General features: G+C 51.9%; 3 protein-coding genes across 3 annotated transcripts; 2 read left to right on the top strand and 1 right to left on the bottom strand.

Annotated features, from left to right (window-relative positions):
* Positions 1-73: 73 nt before the first annotated feature.
* Positions 74-4,201, top strand: PtA15_4A878 (uncharacterized protein; the record flags this gene model as incomplete). Its single annotated transcript, XM_053168807.1, has 18 exons — positions 74-97; positions 168-379; positions 459-623; positions 694-775; positions 843-962; positions 1,048-1,153; positions 1,219-1,307; positions 1,367-1,777; positions 1,837-1,995; positions 2,077-2,247; positions 2,313-2,697; positions 2,772-2,823; positions 2,890-2,965; positions 3,031-3,186; positions 3,260-3,575; positions 3,642-3,820; positions 3,899-4,048; positions 4,130-4,201. The coding sequence occupies 18 exons, from the start codon at positions 74-76 to the stop codon at positions 4,199-4,201; spliced, it is 2,925 nt and encodes a 974-aa protein (XP_053019980.1).
* A 1,240-nt stretch (positions 4,202-5,441) lies between these two features.
* Positions 5,442-8,306, bottom strand: PtA15_4A877 (uncharacterized protein; the record flags this gene model as incomplete). The annotated part of the gene is made up of 5 exons (XM_053168806.1): positions 5,442-7,296; positions 7,383-7,730; positions 7,809-7,868; positions 7,951-8,024; positions 8,100-8,306. 5 exons carry the CDS (start codon positions 8,304-8,306, stop codon positions 5,442-5,444), a joined length of 2,544 nt encoding a protein of 847 aa, XP_053019979.1.
* A 1,562-nt stretch (positions 8,307-9,868) lies between these two features.
* Positions 9,869-10,970, top strand: PtA15_4A876 (uncharacterized protein; the record flags this gene model as incomplete). The annotated part of the gene is made up of 8 exons (XM_053168805.1): positions 9,869-9,949; positions 10,013-10,044; positions 10,122-10,179; positions 10,249-10,379; positions 10,465-10,555; positions 10,632-10,669; positions 10,758-10,815; positions 10,878-10,970. The coding sequence occupies 8 exons, from the start codon at positions 9,869-9,871 to the stop codon at positions 10,968-10,970; spliced, it is 582 nt and encodes a 193-aa protein (XP_053019978.1).
* Positions 10,971-11,831: the final 861 nt, after the last annotated feature.

Raw genomic sequence — 11,831 nt, 5'->3', positions numbered from 1 at the left:
CCACCACCACCAACATCCAAGAAGGAGAAGAAGCCCCAGACAGCAACAACGAGCGAGCCAGAGTTCATCAACCATGTCCCCGAAGGACACAAGAAAGGTCAGCAACCCACCACACACACACAACACAACCCAGCACACACTGACCATCCACTCCAGACATGAACCAGCCCATGGCCAGCGGATACCACCCCCCAGCAGTCGAGGCAGCATGGTACGCCTGGTGGATCAAGGCCGGCTTCTTCAAACCCAGGCTCACCCCACAGGGCGAACCCCTGCCCGCCGGAACATTCGTCATCCCCGCACCCCCACCCAACGTCACCGGAAGCCTGCACATCGGACACGCACTCACCATCGCCATCCAGGACACCCTCATCCGCTGGTACTCAACAACACAACACACTCTCTCATAAAACAAAAAAAAAAAACCACTCACGCCCTTCACCGATCTTTCTTTCCAGGAACAGAATGCTCGGAAAGACCGTGCTCTTCAACCCCGGATTCGACCATGCCGGCATATCCACCCAGTCCGTCGTCGAGAAGCGTCTGTTCAAGGCCAGCGGACAGACCAGGCACGACCTCGGCAGGGAGAACTTCCTCGGAACCGTCTTCTCGTGGAAGGACGAGTTCAGTCCAACCCACATCTCACACTACCATGCCCACTCTAACTCACTCACTCGCTCCCAACATTGACAGATACCAGGCCCGGATCACTAACCAACTCAACCGGCTCGGCGCATCCTACGACTGGGACAGGGCCCGGTTCACCATGGACCCGGTAAACTGCTCTCCCCCATCCCACTCACAACACTTATCACTAACTAACACTTCTCACTGGCTGCTAGCAACTCTCCCGCGCCGTCAACGAGGCGTTCGTCCGGCTCCACGACGAAGGCATCATCTACCGATCAAACCGGCTCGTCAACTGGTGTGTCCGACTCAACACGGCACTCTCAAACGAAGAGGTCCGTCCTTCCCTATCCACTCTGTCGTCGATCACAGGTCTTCACAGTCCCCCAACACACACACACACACACACAGGTCGACCAGATGGAAATCAAGGGCCGCACCATGCTCACCGTCCCCGGCTACGACGTCCGCGAAAAGTTCGAGTTCGGCGTCATGGTCTACTTCGCCTGGGAGATCGAAGGCACAGGTTCGTCGGCTCTCCACTCCGCTCTCAGAAGAAACTAGCATTCAAGTATTGCTTACGGCCTGCAGACGAGCGCATCACCGTCGGAACCACTCGGCCCGAGACGATGCTCGGAGATGTGGCGATCGCCGTGCACCCGGACGACGCCCGATACAAAGTTAGCCACACCTCGGCACATCACTCCTGAGCCACCTCCCCCGTCTGACCTCCATACAGCATCTGATCGGCAGGCGGCCCCTGCATCCGTTGATCCCCAGCCGACGGATGGTCATCGTGGCCGACCTGATCGCCGACCCAGCCAAGGGAACGGGCGCGGTCAAGATCACGCCGGCCCACTCGTTCGAGGACTACGAGGTCGGCCTGCGCCATCAGCTCGACATGATCAACGTCCTCAACGACGACGGCACCATGAACGCCAACGCAGGCCCCGACTTCCAAGGCATGAAACGCTTCGACGCCCGCAAGAAAGTCGTCGAGGCCTTGAAGACCAAAGGCCTCTGGATCGAGACCAAGGATAACGGGCTCATGCAGATCCCCGTCTGCTCCAAGTCCGGCGACTTCATCGAGCCGCTCATCAAGCCCCAATGGTGGCTCAACTGCAAAGAGCTCTCCCAAGAAACCCTCAAGGTAATCATCTACTTGTTCGTGTGTGTGTGTGTAGGCTAAAATGGCGTCTTCTGCTGCAGCGAGCTAGAGCCGGCGAGATCAAGATCGCGCCCAAGGCGACCGAAAAGGAGTGGTACAGCTGGCTGGAGGGCATGCGGGACTGGTGTATCTCCCGCCAACTTTGGTGGGGCCACCGCTGTCCGGCGTACTTCATCAACCTCGAGGGCCACACCCAAGACGTACGATCCACACCCCCAACCCACACCAAACTCTTTTTTTTTTTTTTTTTTTTGCTCACGCGGTGTTGATCGCTTGGACAGGAGACCGACGGCCAGTATTGGGTCGCCGGACGGACGATGGAAGAGGCCCAGACCAAGGCCCAGAAACGGTTCCCTGACCAAGCTTTCACTCTGCGTCAAGACGAGGACGTGCTTGATACGTGGTTTTCCTCTGGATTATGGCCGTTTTCGATCATGGGATGGCCGGACAAGGTCAGTCTCACAAGGGGCCAGATAATAACAGGCAGGAGGGGGGCTTGACGATGTGTGTATTCCAGACGCCGGACCTGGAGAAGTTCTACCCCTCATCGCTGCTGGAGACGGGCTGGGACATCATCTTTTTCTGGGTGGCGAAGATGACGATCCTCGGGGTCAAGCTAACGGGGCAGATGCCGTTCAAGGAGGTGTTCTGTCACGCGATGATCCGGGATGCGCACGGACGGAAGATGTCGAAGAGCAAGGGGAACGTGATCGACCCGATCGACGTCATCGACGGCGTCTCCCTCGAAGCCCTTGCCGCCCAGCTACAGGCCGGTAACCTCGACCCCAAAGAGCTCAAGACTGCGCTCGCCGGCCAGAAAGCTGACTTTGGTAAAACTAACGGCATCCCGCCCTGCGGCGCCGACGCCCTCCGCTTCGCGCTCTGCGCCTACACCTCCTCTGGTTAGCAGTACACTCTCCCTTCCGTGGCTCTATTGCTGAGCTCGTCGTCGTCTTTTTTTTTTTTTTTTTGGCAGGCCGCTCGATCAACCTCGACGTCCTTCGCGTCGAAGGTTACCGCAAATTCTGGTGAGCTGCTGCTCCTCACCCATTTCCCAAGCAACATTGACACTCACCTGCCTCGATTTCCTCAAGTAACAAGCTCTGGAACGCGACCAAGTTCGCTCTACTCAAGCTGGATGACGGCTTCACGCCTCGCTCCTCAGCCGCCGTGCGTGTTTTCTTGCATGTGTTAATTAATTGGGATCAGGAGGATTGATGGGTCGATGGGAATAGCCGGGTGGCAAGGAAAGCTTGGTCGAGAAGTGGATCCTCCATAAGCTCAACGAGTGCAGCCTCAATGTCAACAAGGCGCTCGAAGACCGTTCGTTCATGGCCGCCACCTCCGCCGTCCACGAATTCTGGCTCTACGACCTATGTGACGTCTACATTGTAAGCCATCGTATCCAGCAATCTCTTGGACATCGTGAGGGTTAACGGCCTTCTGTTGATCGCCATTTAACAGGAAGCGATGAAGCCGATGACCGCGCCGGAGACGCCGTCGGAGGTCAAGGAGTCGGCGCAAAACACGCTGTACACGTGTCTCGACGAAGGGCTGCGCTTGCTCCACCCGTTCATGCCGTTTGTGACCGAGGAGCTGTGGCAACGACTGCCCCGACGGCCCGAGGACCCTACGCCGTCGATCTGCGTCGCCGCCTTCCCCGTCCCCCGGCCGGCCTTCGAGGCCCCCCAGGCCTTGGAGTCCTTCGAGATCGTGTTTGCAGCCGTCAAGGCGGTCCGGTCGATTGCTGCGCCGTACGGCCTACGCACCAACCTCCAAGGTCCGTCTCCCCCACCCGCTCTCTCTCTCTCTATCCGTACGCTGATCAAGCGGACGGCGTGATCAGTCACCGTTTGCGCGCGCGAGCAGGACATCGCCGCCCTGCTCGAAACACAGATCCCGACTATCCAGACCCTCATCAAGGGATGCACGGCCGTCGTCATCGTCACTGACGCCAAGGACATCCCGGCGGGCTGTCTAGCCGAGTCGATCAACAGCAACGTCTCCGCCCACCTGCTCGTCGCCGTACGTCCCCACTTCCCCTCTCCCACCCCCCGCTCTCTCACTCACATCTCTGTGTGTGTTTTTTTGGTGGTTGTGAAGGGCGTGCTTAACCTCCAAAACGAAATCGAAAAGGCCCACAAACGGATCGTCGCCGTCCAACTGTCGCTCGATAAGCTCGAGAAACAGATGCAGATAGCCGAGTACGAGACCAAGATCCCGGCCGACGTCCAAGACTCCAACGCCAAAACGGTCCGTCTTCTCCCTCCCTCTCCTCTTTTCCCGAACCATGCTTATAACGAGATGTATGTGTGTTTTTTTGGTGGGGGACAGTTGTTGAACTACAAGAAGGAGATCGACACGCTGCAGGCCCAGATCGCCAGTTTCTCAGCCATGCAGAAATAGCCCGTCCGCTTGTTTTCTTTCGATCGCGGTCTGGCCGCCGTCTACGCAAATATATACACACATGTCCCCGCGATGATCTCGTCCAAGGGGGGGCAGCCCGTCCATCGTGTGTTTTGAATGTCAATATGCGTGCCGGAGGTGTGTGCGCGCAGGGCCCGGGAAGCTCTCAGTGTTGATATCTTCACAGCCAAGGCTCTATGCAAGTCTGGGCCCATCGGGAAAGCCGTGAGCCGGCTGTTTTCGAGCACGCTTGAGCGGCCTGGACACGCTACGGCCGGCTGCCTGGCCGCGCCAGCACGTCCGCATTGGCCATCCCATGCGAGCCCGTAAACTTCCTGCGCGCTTCATCCCTCCAACCAAGCGCACCCTTGGTCCGCCGGGACATGCGGGGCTTCGGAGCCCCACACCATTAGGGGGTTTCGCAACAAGCATTTTCCCTTCCCGCGGCACTAAATTTCTTGACTCGCAGGTGACATACTCGCTTAAAAATTTGGCGTGAACTCCCGCGAAAAATTGCCCCGAGCATCCTCATAACGATACTCGCGAGCGCTCGAACACCTTCCCGGGTTTCCTTATTGTGAAACCCCTTATTGGCCGCTGAGCAGCGTCTAACACCAGAATGGGCCCGCCTGGAATTGCACAGCCAGCCAGGGCTGAGGCCTTCTTGTTTTTTGGCTGCTTTTGAGCATGCTTGGATGGGTCTGCACGCTGCTCTGCTCAGTGCTAGGTGTGCAACGGAAATGGGCTCGTTGACAGTGGTGTGTGAGGGCCCACCTGGTTGAACTTTCTTGGTCAGGTGTCCATCTGCCTATCCCATCAGAGGATAGAGACTCAAGAGAGCCTTATACATAGACTGTCGAGATTAGTTGGATTTCTGATGAAGTAAAGATGGAACAACGAAAGAGAATGGCTAACGCAGCAAGAAAGCTACCTGTGTATGTAGCTTGACCTGGGTGCCTTCCCGGCCGAAAGAAACACGCGCTTCATTGCTCTCATCATTCCTTGTCAATAAATTATATTAACGATAAATATCTAAGCAACTCATTCTTTTTTTTGCCAGGTCACCCTTCCTTCTTTGAGGAGGTGATGAAGCCGAGGAATGCAGACAAATGGACAAACAATGAATCCGGAGAACTCATCTACAGATTCCATTGGTTTTCTAAAAGAAACACAAGTAAATAATCTGTACTACACCAATGTTGATACCGTTGAATGATTTCCTCGAGAGGCTGAAAAGAAATTAACCAAGGGAGCAAAAGCCACTGCAGACGATACTACCGTGCGATCCGATTCCTTTGATGATAATATTCCATTCTTCGGCCTTATTACCATCATTTGTTTGGTCGCTGTCGATGGGAGGGGCATTGAACGCGTTGAGATCGAATTCTTGGAAGCCCTTAACGACTCCAACGAGTCTCTGCGCCCCCGCTTGCTTGCGATTGACGCAGCGAGAAGCAGAGCTGGCGTCTTTTGAAAGGTAGATCAACCAAGCCAGAAGAGTCTGGCGATCGTGATTATTGCTTGCTGGGCCAGATGGGCCGGGGTACTTCCACTCCACCTTGCCCCGCTTGTTGATGAGTCGACGGCTCGCGGGGGAAGCGATCTGCATCGGCTGCTGAGTTGCATCCGGCCGCCAAATCACTCGCAACGGGCTGTCTGGGGCATTGTGTGGTTTAGGGCTCGCATGGTCGGATTGGGCGAGACTGATTTCGCCCACATAGTGCGCAAATCTGGTGCCAGCGATGGTGGTGATCCCGAGCCGGTCGATCATCGCAGACGAGCTTGTTTGAGTTTTAAGTTGACAAGTCGATTCATACCATCCGTTTTCTAATTCGTGCGTCTGCACATTATGGGTCTCCAGAACAGCTTGGCCTGGACTTAGGGTCACCATGTGCGGTCGTGCGGATGCGTCGGAATAGTTTCCAGAAATCGTAGGATCACTGGTCTTTGTCTGGCTGGATGGGTCGCTGGCTTGAAAAACCACTCCAAGGGGTGCAGTGGATGCCCCTGTCGGGTCGATCGGCTTCCATACCAAGCGACAGTCCATTTCACTCGAACAGACGACCGACGTGGTGTTCATCCATAAACATTTGACGGCCCCACTGGAAGGTTGGCCGTTAGCTTGCTCCTTGATTTCAACACATCCACTGCCAAACCATCCGACGTGCTCCACCAGCTCGCATCGAGCTACGCCGGTCGGGACGATGGCACCACCAGAAATGCTCCAAACGCTCCCACCTCTGATCGACAGGTCGTGTTTCGGGAAGCTCATCGCCATATCCGACCAGTCGCCGATCCCATAGGAGGGGTCAAAGTGATGCTGACCCGCAACCCAGATCCCGTGACCACTCCCTAGAGACCAGTTGGTATAAAACGATGCCGAACGGCTTTTGTGTCTGACTGGGAATAGCTCCATGAGTGGCTTGTGTTGGGGTAGCTCGCTGAAACCAGCACCTTTCTTCGGTTCGTCCTGTTTGTTTTCCCTCGCAATCCGAAGAGAATCTACATACGCGTTCGGGGGTTCAAGGCTGAGCAGCTTCTGATCCGATGATTTCCCCCCTTCGTCGTGATTTTGAGCGGGGTCCTCTAGCAGTCCTACCCAAGAGTATCGTTCATCTCGCCACCAGAGCTTCCACCATTCAGGCCCAGACTCTTCTAAACTGGCACGTTCCTGCTGAAGAACATCCGATTCCCAGGTCCAACCAGGGGCAAAGAGAGCGACCGAGAAGCTGGCGTTCAAGATATCCAGTGCGGCTTTCCAGCTCGAAAACCCGCCACCATATGGGCAACCTCGGCCAAAGACATCGACTCCAAATAAGACCGACCTTCTCAGTTGGTGGGTCTCAACTTTCAGATCCATGGAGTGCTCGAATGACTGGTCGAGTCTTTCGAGAGTCTCTTGGGGTTTTGAGTCCGGGGATCGGTGAAGAGCAAAGAATTGGTCGATGAATCGTTGGGTAAACATGAGATGCCCCGCGCTCCAATGGTAATCGAGGAAAATGGAGGATGCTGCTGAGAAGAAGTTGAGATTATGCTGTGGTCTTAGCTGAGATTGCCAAGATAAGCTGCCGTCGTAATATGAGACCGAGTCGTACCTGTTGAGAAGGAAAAGATGGATTGGAATCAACGAGATATCCAATCGATGCTCTAGTAGAGAATGATGCAAGAGCTGGGGACTTACCAAGAGACCTCCCACTGGGGGCCGACTCTAATCTGCCCCTGTTTGCGAAGATATTCGAGCCAAATCTTGATTGCAAAGACACACAGACGGGCGCGGGAATAGCTTTGGAGTGCCTTGAGTACGTCTATCTCGATGTTGATGAGCCAGCCGTGAAATTGGTGATGGATGGCTAGATCGATCAATCGGTCTGCGAAGTAGGTCGAGAGGGGCGTATTGTTGAGGCTGGTGTAATACTTTGTTGCCGGATCGGTTTGGGTGGAGGCGCTAAGTTGGGGACCGGCGAGTAGGTATTGGAGGTCGTCGAACGAGTCGTTTTCGAATATCAATGTGCCCAGAATGCGGGTGTGGCTGGAAGGAAGATGACCAGGGCCGTGAGTACGTACTGAGACATTCCTTGCGAGTTTTTCGGGAAAAGAAACACTCAACTGTGTCTTGGCCGCTGTGATCCATTGGAGGGGCGGGATTGAGACTCGGTGGTGAGAGAAACTGCAGATCAGGAGGGTGGTGGGTTTTGGCAAGCTCAGTCGTATTATCAAGTTGAAACCAAAGTGGACTCGGGGGGACTGACTAGACAAAGATATCCACCGAGCCCAGCCACTCGAATGAGTATGTTCGCGTGAATGGATCTTCATAATAACCACCCTATAACAGCAGGTACATCAGATATAAGGTTGCCAACTCGTTCATCAGGATCTCAACAGGAGGAGGCAAACAGACCTTAAAGTCGGCGGTGACGACCAACTGCGAGTGTTGTTGGGTTTTTGGGTCCAGCTTTTCCTCGTCCTCCAAGGTTGAGTGGGCAAGATTGGTGATCAATCCCGGCTGAGACTGGAAATATCCAACGAGTTCATCCAACGACACAAAGTAATAACTATTCTTCCTCGGGTCGTTGATGGTGGTTTGGATTGAGCTGGAAATAGGCATATTGATGATGATTAACTTGTTTGGTTTTTATTTCTTTTGTCGGTTATAAATAATGGAGGCTTTTGAAAAGGAGACGCCGCTATAATTTCCAACAGGAGACGGCTGGGCTCTATATATGCCATGGTCCAGCGGCTATCATCCAGCGCCTACTGGCCAGCTGGTTAAGCGATCACCAGGAGCTTATGATGTGGATTTTAAATACATACAAAAAGAGTTTCGTAATCAATCGCAGCCAAATGTGTACAGTCCCAGTGAACAAATTAGGAGACAGTTACTTATCAAACAGTTGAGGTTTGCTGAGTTGATGGCTGTTTTCCAAGGTGATCGTGCCAACGACCAACGCAGTGATGGACCTTCCGCTGCTTATAGCGAACCGCTACAAAGCCCATTTGAGAGTAAATTGTACACCTGCACGAAGATCAATAGCCACAAATTAAGTTGATGGACCTCATTAATAAAAAAAAAGACTTCCAAGAAAAAATGCAAAAGAACATATTGTACAGGCTCCTTGTTATATGACATCTTTGATTGTCATCAGGAAGACTGAACACCATCACCAGCTGATCGGTGAGATGTTGCTGGACGCTTACATAGAGCAGTCATACGTCCAATGTCCGGTCGGATATGGACTGGGGATTGTGTTTCTTAATTCTGGGCTTTCTTGCTCAACTACTGCCTGGAGGGAATTGAGTTTTTCTGGCCGATCGATTTGCCCCGGCCTTTACCCCAAGAAGCTGGCTCCCTCCGACACGGCGGAGTAGGGAGACAAAATTGTCGCAGTGCGGCGCCGACGCCTCATGTCATGCCGGTCGGAGGCGGGCGCCGGCAGAGGGCACTGCTGCACGCCGGCATTTCCAATTTCAATCATTCACGCTAGGGGCGGCCCCAGCTTATGTAAGCGAATAACCCGGCGGCTGATCGGCAGCAAGTGATCTGTGTTCACGCTTCTTTGATCCGATCAGTAGATTCAGTTCTTATCTTCATGTTTCTATCCATAATATGTGTGCAAACATGATCCATCCAGCAGATCTGAGCTGGATGCACCGGAGCTGAGAGCACATCTTCCGTGTATCAATCAGCTCTGTAACCCAAGCGGTCATCAGCTTGTAACTCTATAAAAAACACCAGCTGCATTAGACTGCATTGGAGTTCGCCAATTTTCATCTAATCGGATTGAGCTTTCCAAATTGACTTTGGCACATATCACTTCCTAAGTACACCGAGCTCAGATCAAGTTGGCGCCAAACGTCCTACTCCTAACTATCTTGCCGGAGATTTGTACCCGCCTTAGTTAAGCAGGATTTTTGAATGCGAGCTCAGCGGTCTCGGAGTATGAATTTCCTCACAGAATCAGCAACAGCGGCCGTCTTGCTTTCAATCTTTCTCGCTACGCTTCCCGTCTTGGCACAAAGTTCGAAATGCTACACTTCTCTACGATCGCATGGGGTCGAGGCGCGCCACTGTGAAAAGTTACTTGCCAAGTTCCTTGCGGCTCATTTTAGTCATCGGGAGGAAACGAGTAACTCAATCAATCTTTCGTCTTATTTGATAATATTAGGGCAATGGAGAACATCATTTATGATGTCGACCAAAAGCTGGACGACGTCTCTCGCTACTTGACCGTATTTCATAAATCCTGCTCAGTAAGCTGAAGCCATTTTTCAAGGCTCCTTGTGATGATTGCTGATCCAAACGCGTTTTACTAGATAAATGTACAAAAACCAAGGCGCTACACACCGTCAGTATAGGGCTTTTGGCTGTTCTAGCCGCACCGATTCTGAGCACAAATTTAACTGGAATTACTCTGACTATTAGCACTAGAGGACAGGTTGAAGCTACTATCTACAACATCACACGAAGTTGCCCTGGAAAGGTCTGTCCGCCAACTGCATCTTCTCTGCTCCAAATCCAATTAAACATGTGTTCTGGTTTATTTTGACAGGGTGGGGTGCTTGTCACACCATCTAATCTGATCACCATCGTCCGTCGATCGACTTCTAGAAACACGTACGAAATCAACAAACCTAATTGCGAACAGAAGCAATGCTTCATTTCACCTCAGGAGTGTATGAAGTGAGTGTATGCTATTAGTGGAAAGGCCCAAGTCCTGGCACTGAGATAAATCAACTCATGTCCTTCCCAATTACGGTTTGCCTAGCGCTTTCGAAAATCTTCCAGTTAACCGGAAAGGGGTCTTCACCGGAAACCAAACGATCTATTCATCCAATTCCACGAGAGGCAATTGTCTGGTGAGTTGCGCTTTACTCGATTCATCTGCTGGTGTCAAGCTCAAACTAATTTTCCATTGCCTTTGCCGAAATCTAGGTCAAAATTTCAACCACTGACTACGCCCCCTTCCGGACGTGAGTTTTCACGTGAAGATGTGCTTCACCCGGGATATCACATATTTTATCGTACATAATAACTGAATGCACTTCATGTTTTTTCCAGGTCCCATTTAGAGACCCTTTCATCATTCCGCGTCCTCGTAAATGAGTGCAAAGAGCATGTAAGCAAAATTCGCTGATAGAAACACTTGCCGAGTCTTTGTGAGCTGACAGACCTCCATAGCCGGGGGTGGTTTTCATGAACGGCGGGACCGCCGGCTACAACGGTGATGTGAAGATTTCCTTTCGCAACTGGGACGAAGGAAAATGTGTTTGATGGTGGGGATCAAGCCCCGAGGTTCCAAGTTTTTGGGAATCCTCCAACTTGACCCGCAACTCGTGATTAGATTGAAATATGTGCTGGGCGCCTTTCAGTGGTTTTCATGTCCTTTTTCTGCTTCACTACATTTCAATTCCATCTTAGACTTATTGGCAGCTTTGCATCATGTTTGAACAGAGGCACTAGTTGGAGAGTCAAAGTGAAGAATCAATCACACTCACCCTATCCCAGTTTTCCATGCTGTACAGTACACTTAACATCCAGTAATCCAAAAAGAAATTTGTACTGGCAAGGCAGCTTGTAGAGGCACGAGTACGTAGTACGAGGATGACAAGCTATAATTGGTACACCAAGGGTGCACTAAAGGTTTTCGGACGTGGTCTGAAAATAATCCACTGGTTTGTGGAAATATTATGAGGAAAATAGGGAAAGATATTTTCAAAGCCACTTTGTAAATATTTCCTCCCATTTTTATTATTGAAATCTAACTTTTCCTCCAATTTCTGTGGGAAACCAATTTCCTAAATTTATGGAAAATATTTCAGAAACAACTCAGAGTGGTTTCTGAGATATTCTCAAAATATCTCAAATGCGGATGCTGTGACTTGTTCCTGGCAATGTCCATACTGAATGAGCTGGAAAATATTTTGAAGCCGGATTCAATCCGGCTTTGAAATATCTTTTTGCACCCGTGGTGTAGATTGCATGAATAGAAAAGCATAATATGGCTGGAAATACAAGGTATTTATAGGTCACATTATGTAAGAGAAAAGAAAGGAAAACATGGGAAATGTGAGATGTGAGAATGTCAGACTTCTTGTCGAGACCATTGTATACGTCGGTCATGACATATACTGT

The sequence above is a fragment of the Puccinia triticina genome, chromosome 4A (assembly GCF_026914185.1).
Source record: "Puccinia triticina chromosome 4A, complete sequence".
In the NCBI taxonomy this organism is placed as follows: domain Eukaryota; kingdom Fungi; phylum Basidiomycota; class Pucciniomycetes; order Pucciniales; family Pucciniaceae; genus Puccinia; species Puccinia triticina.
This window is presented reverse-complemented; position numbering and strand designations above follow the sequence as displayed.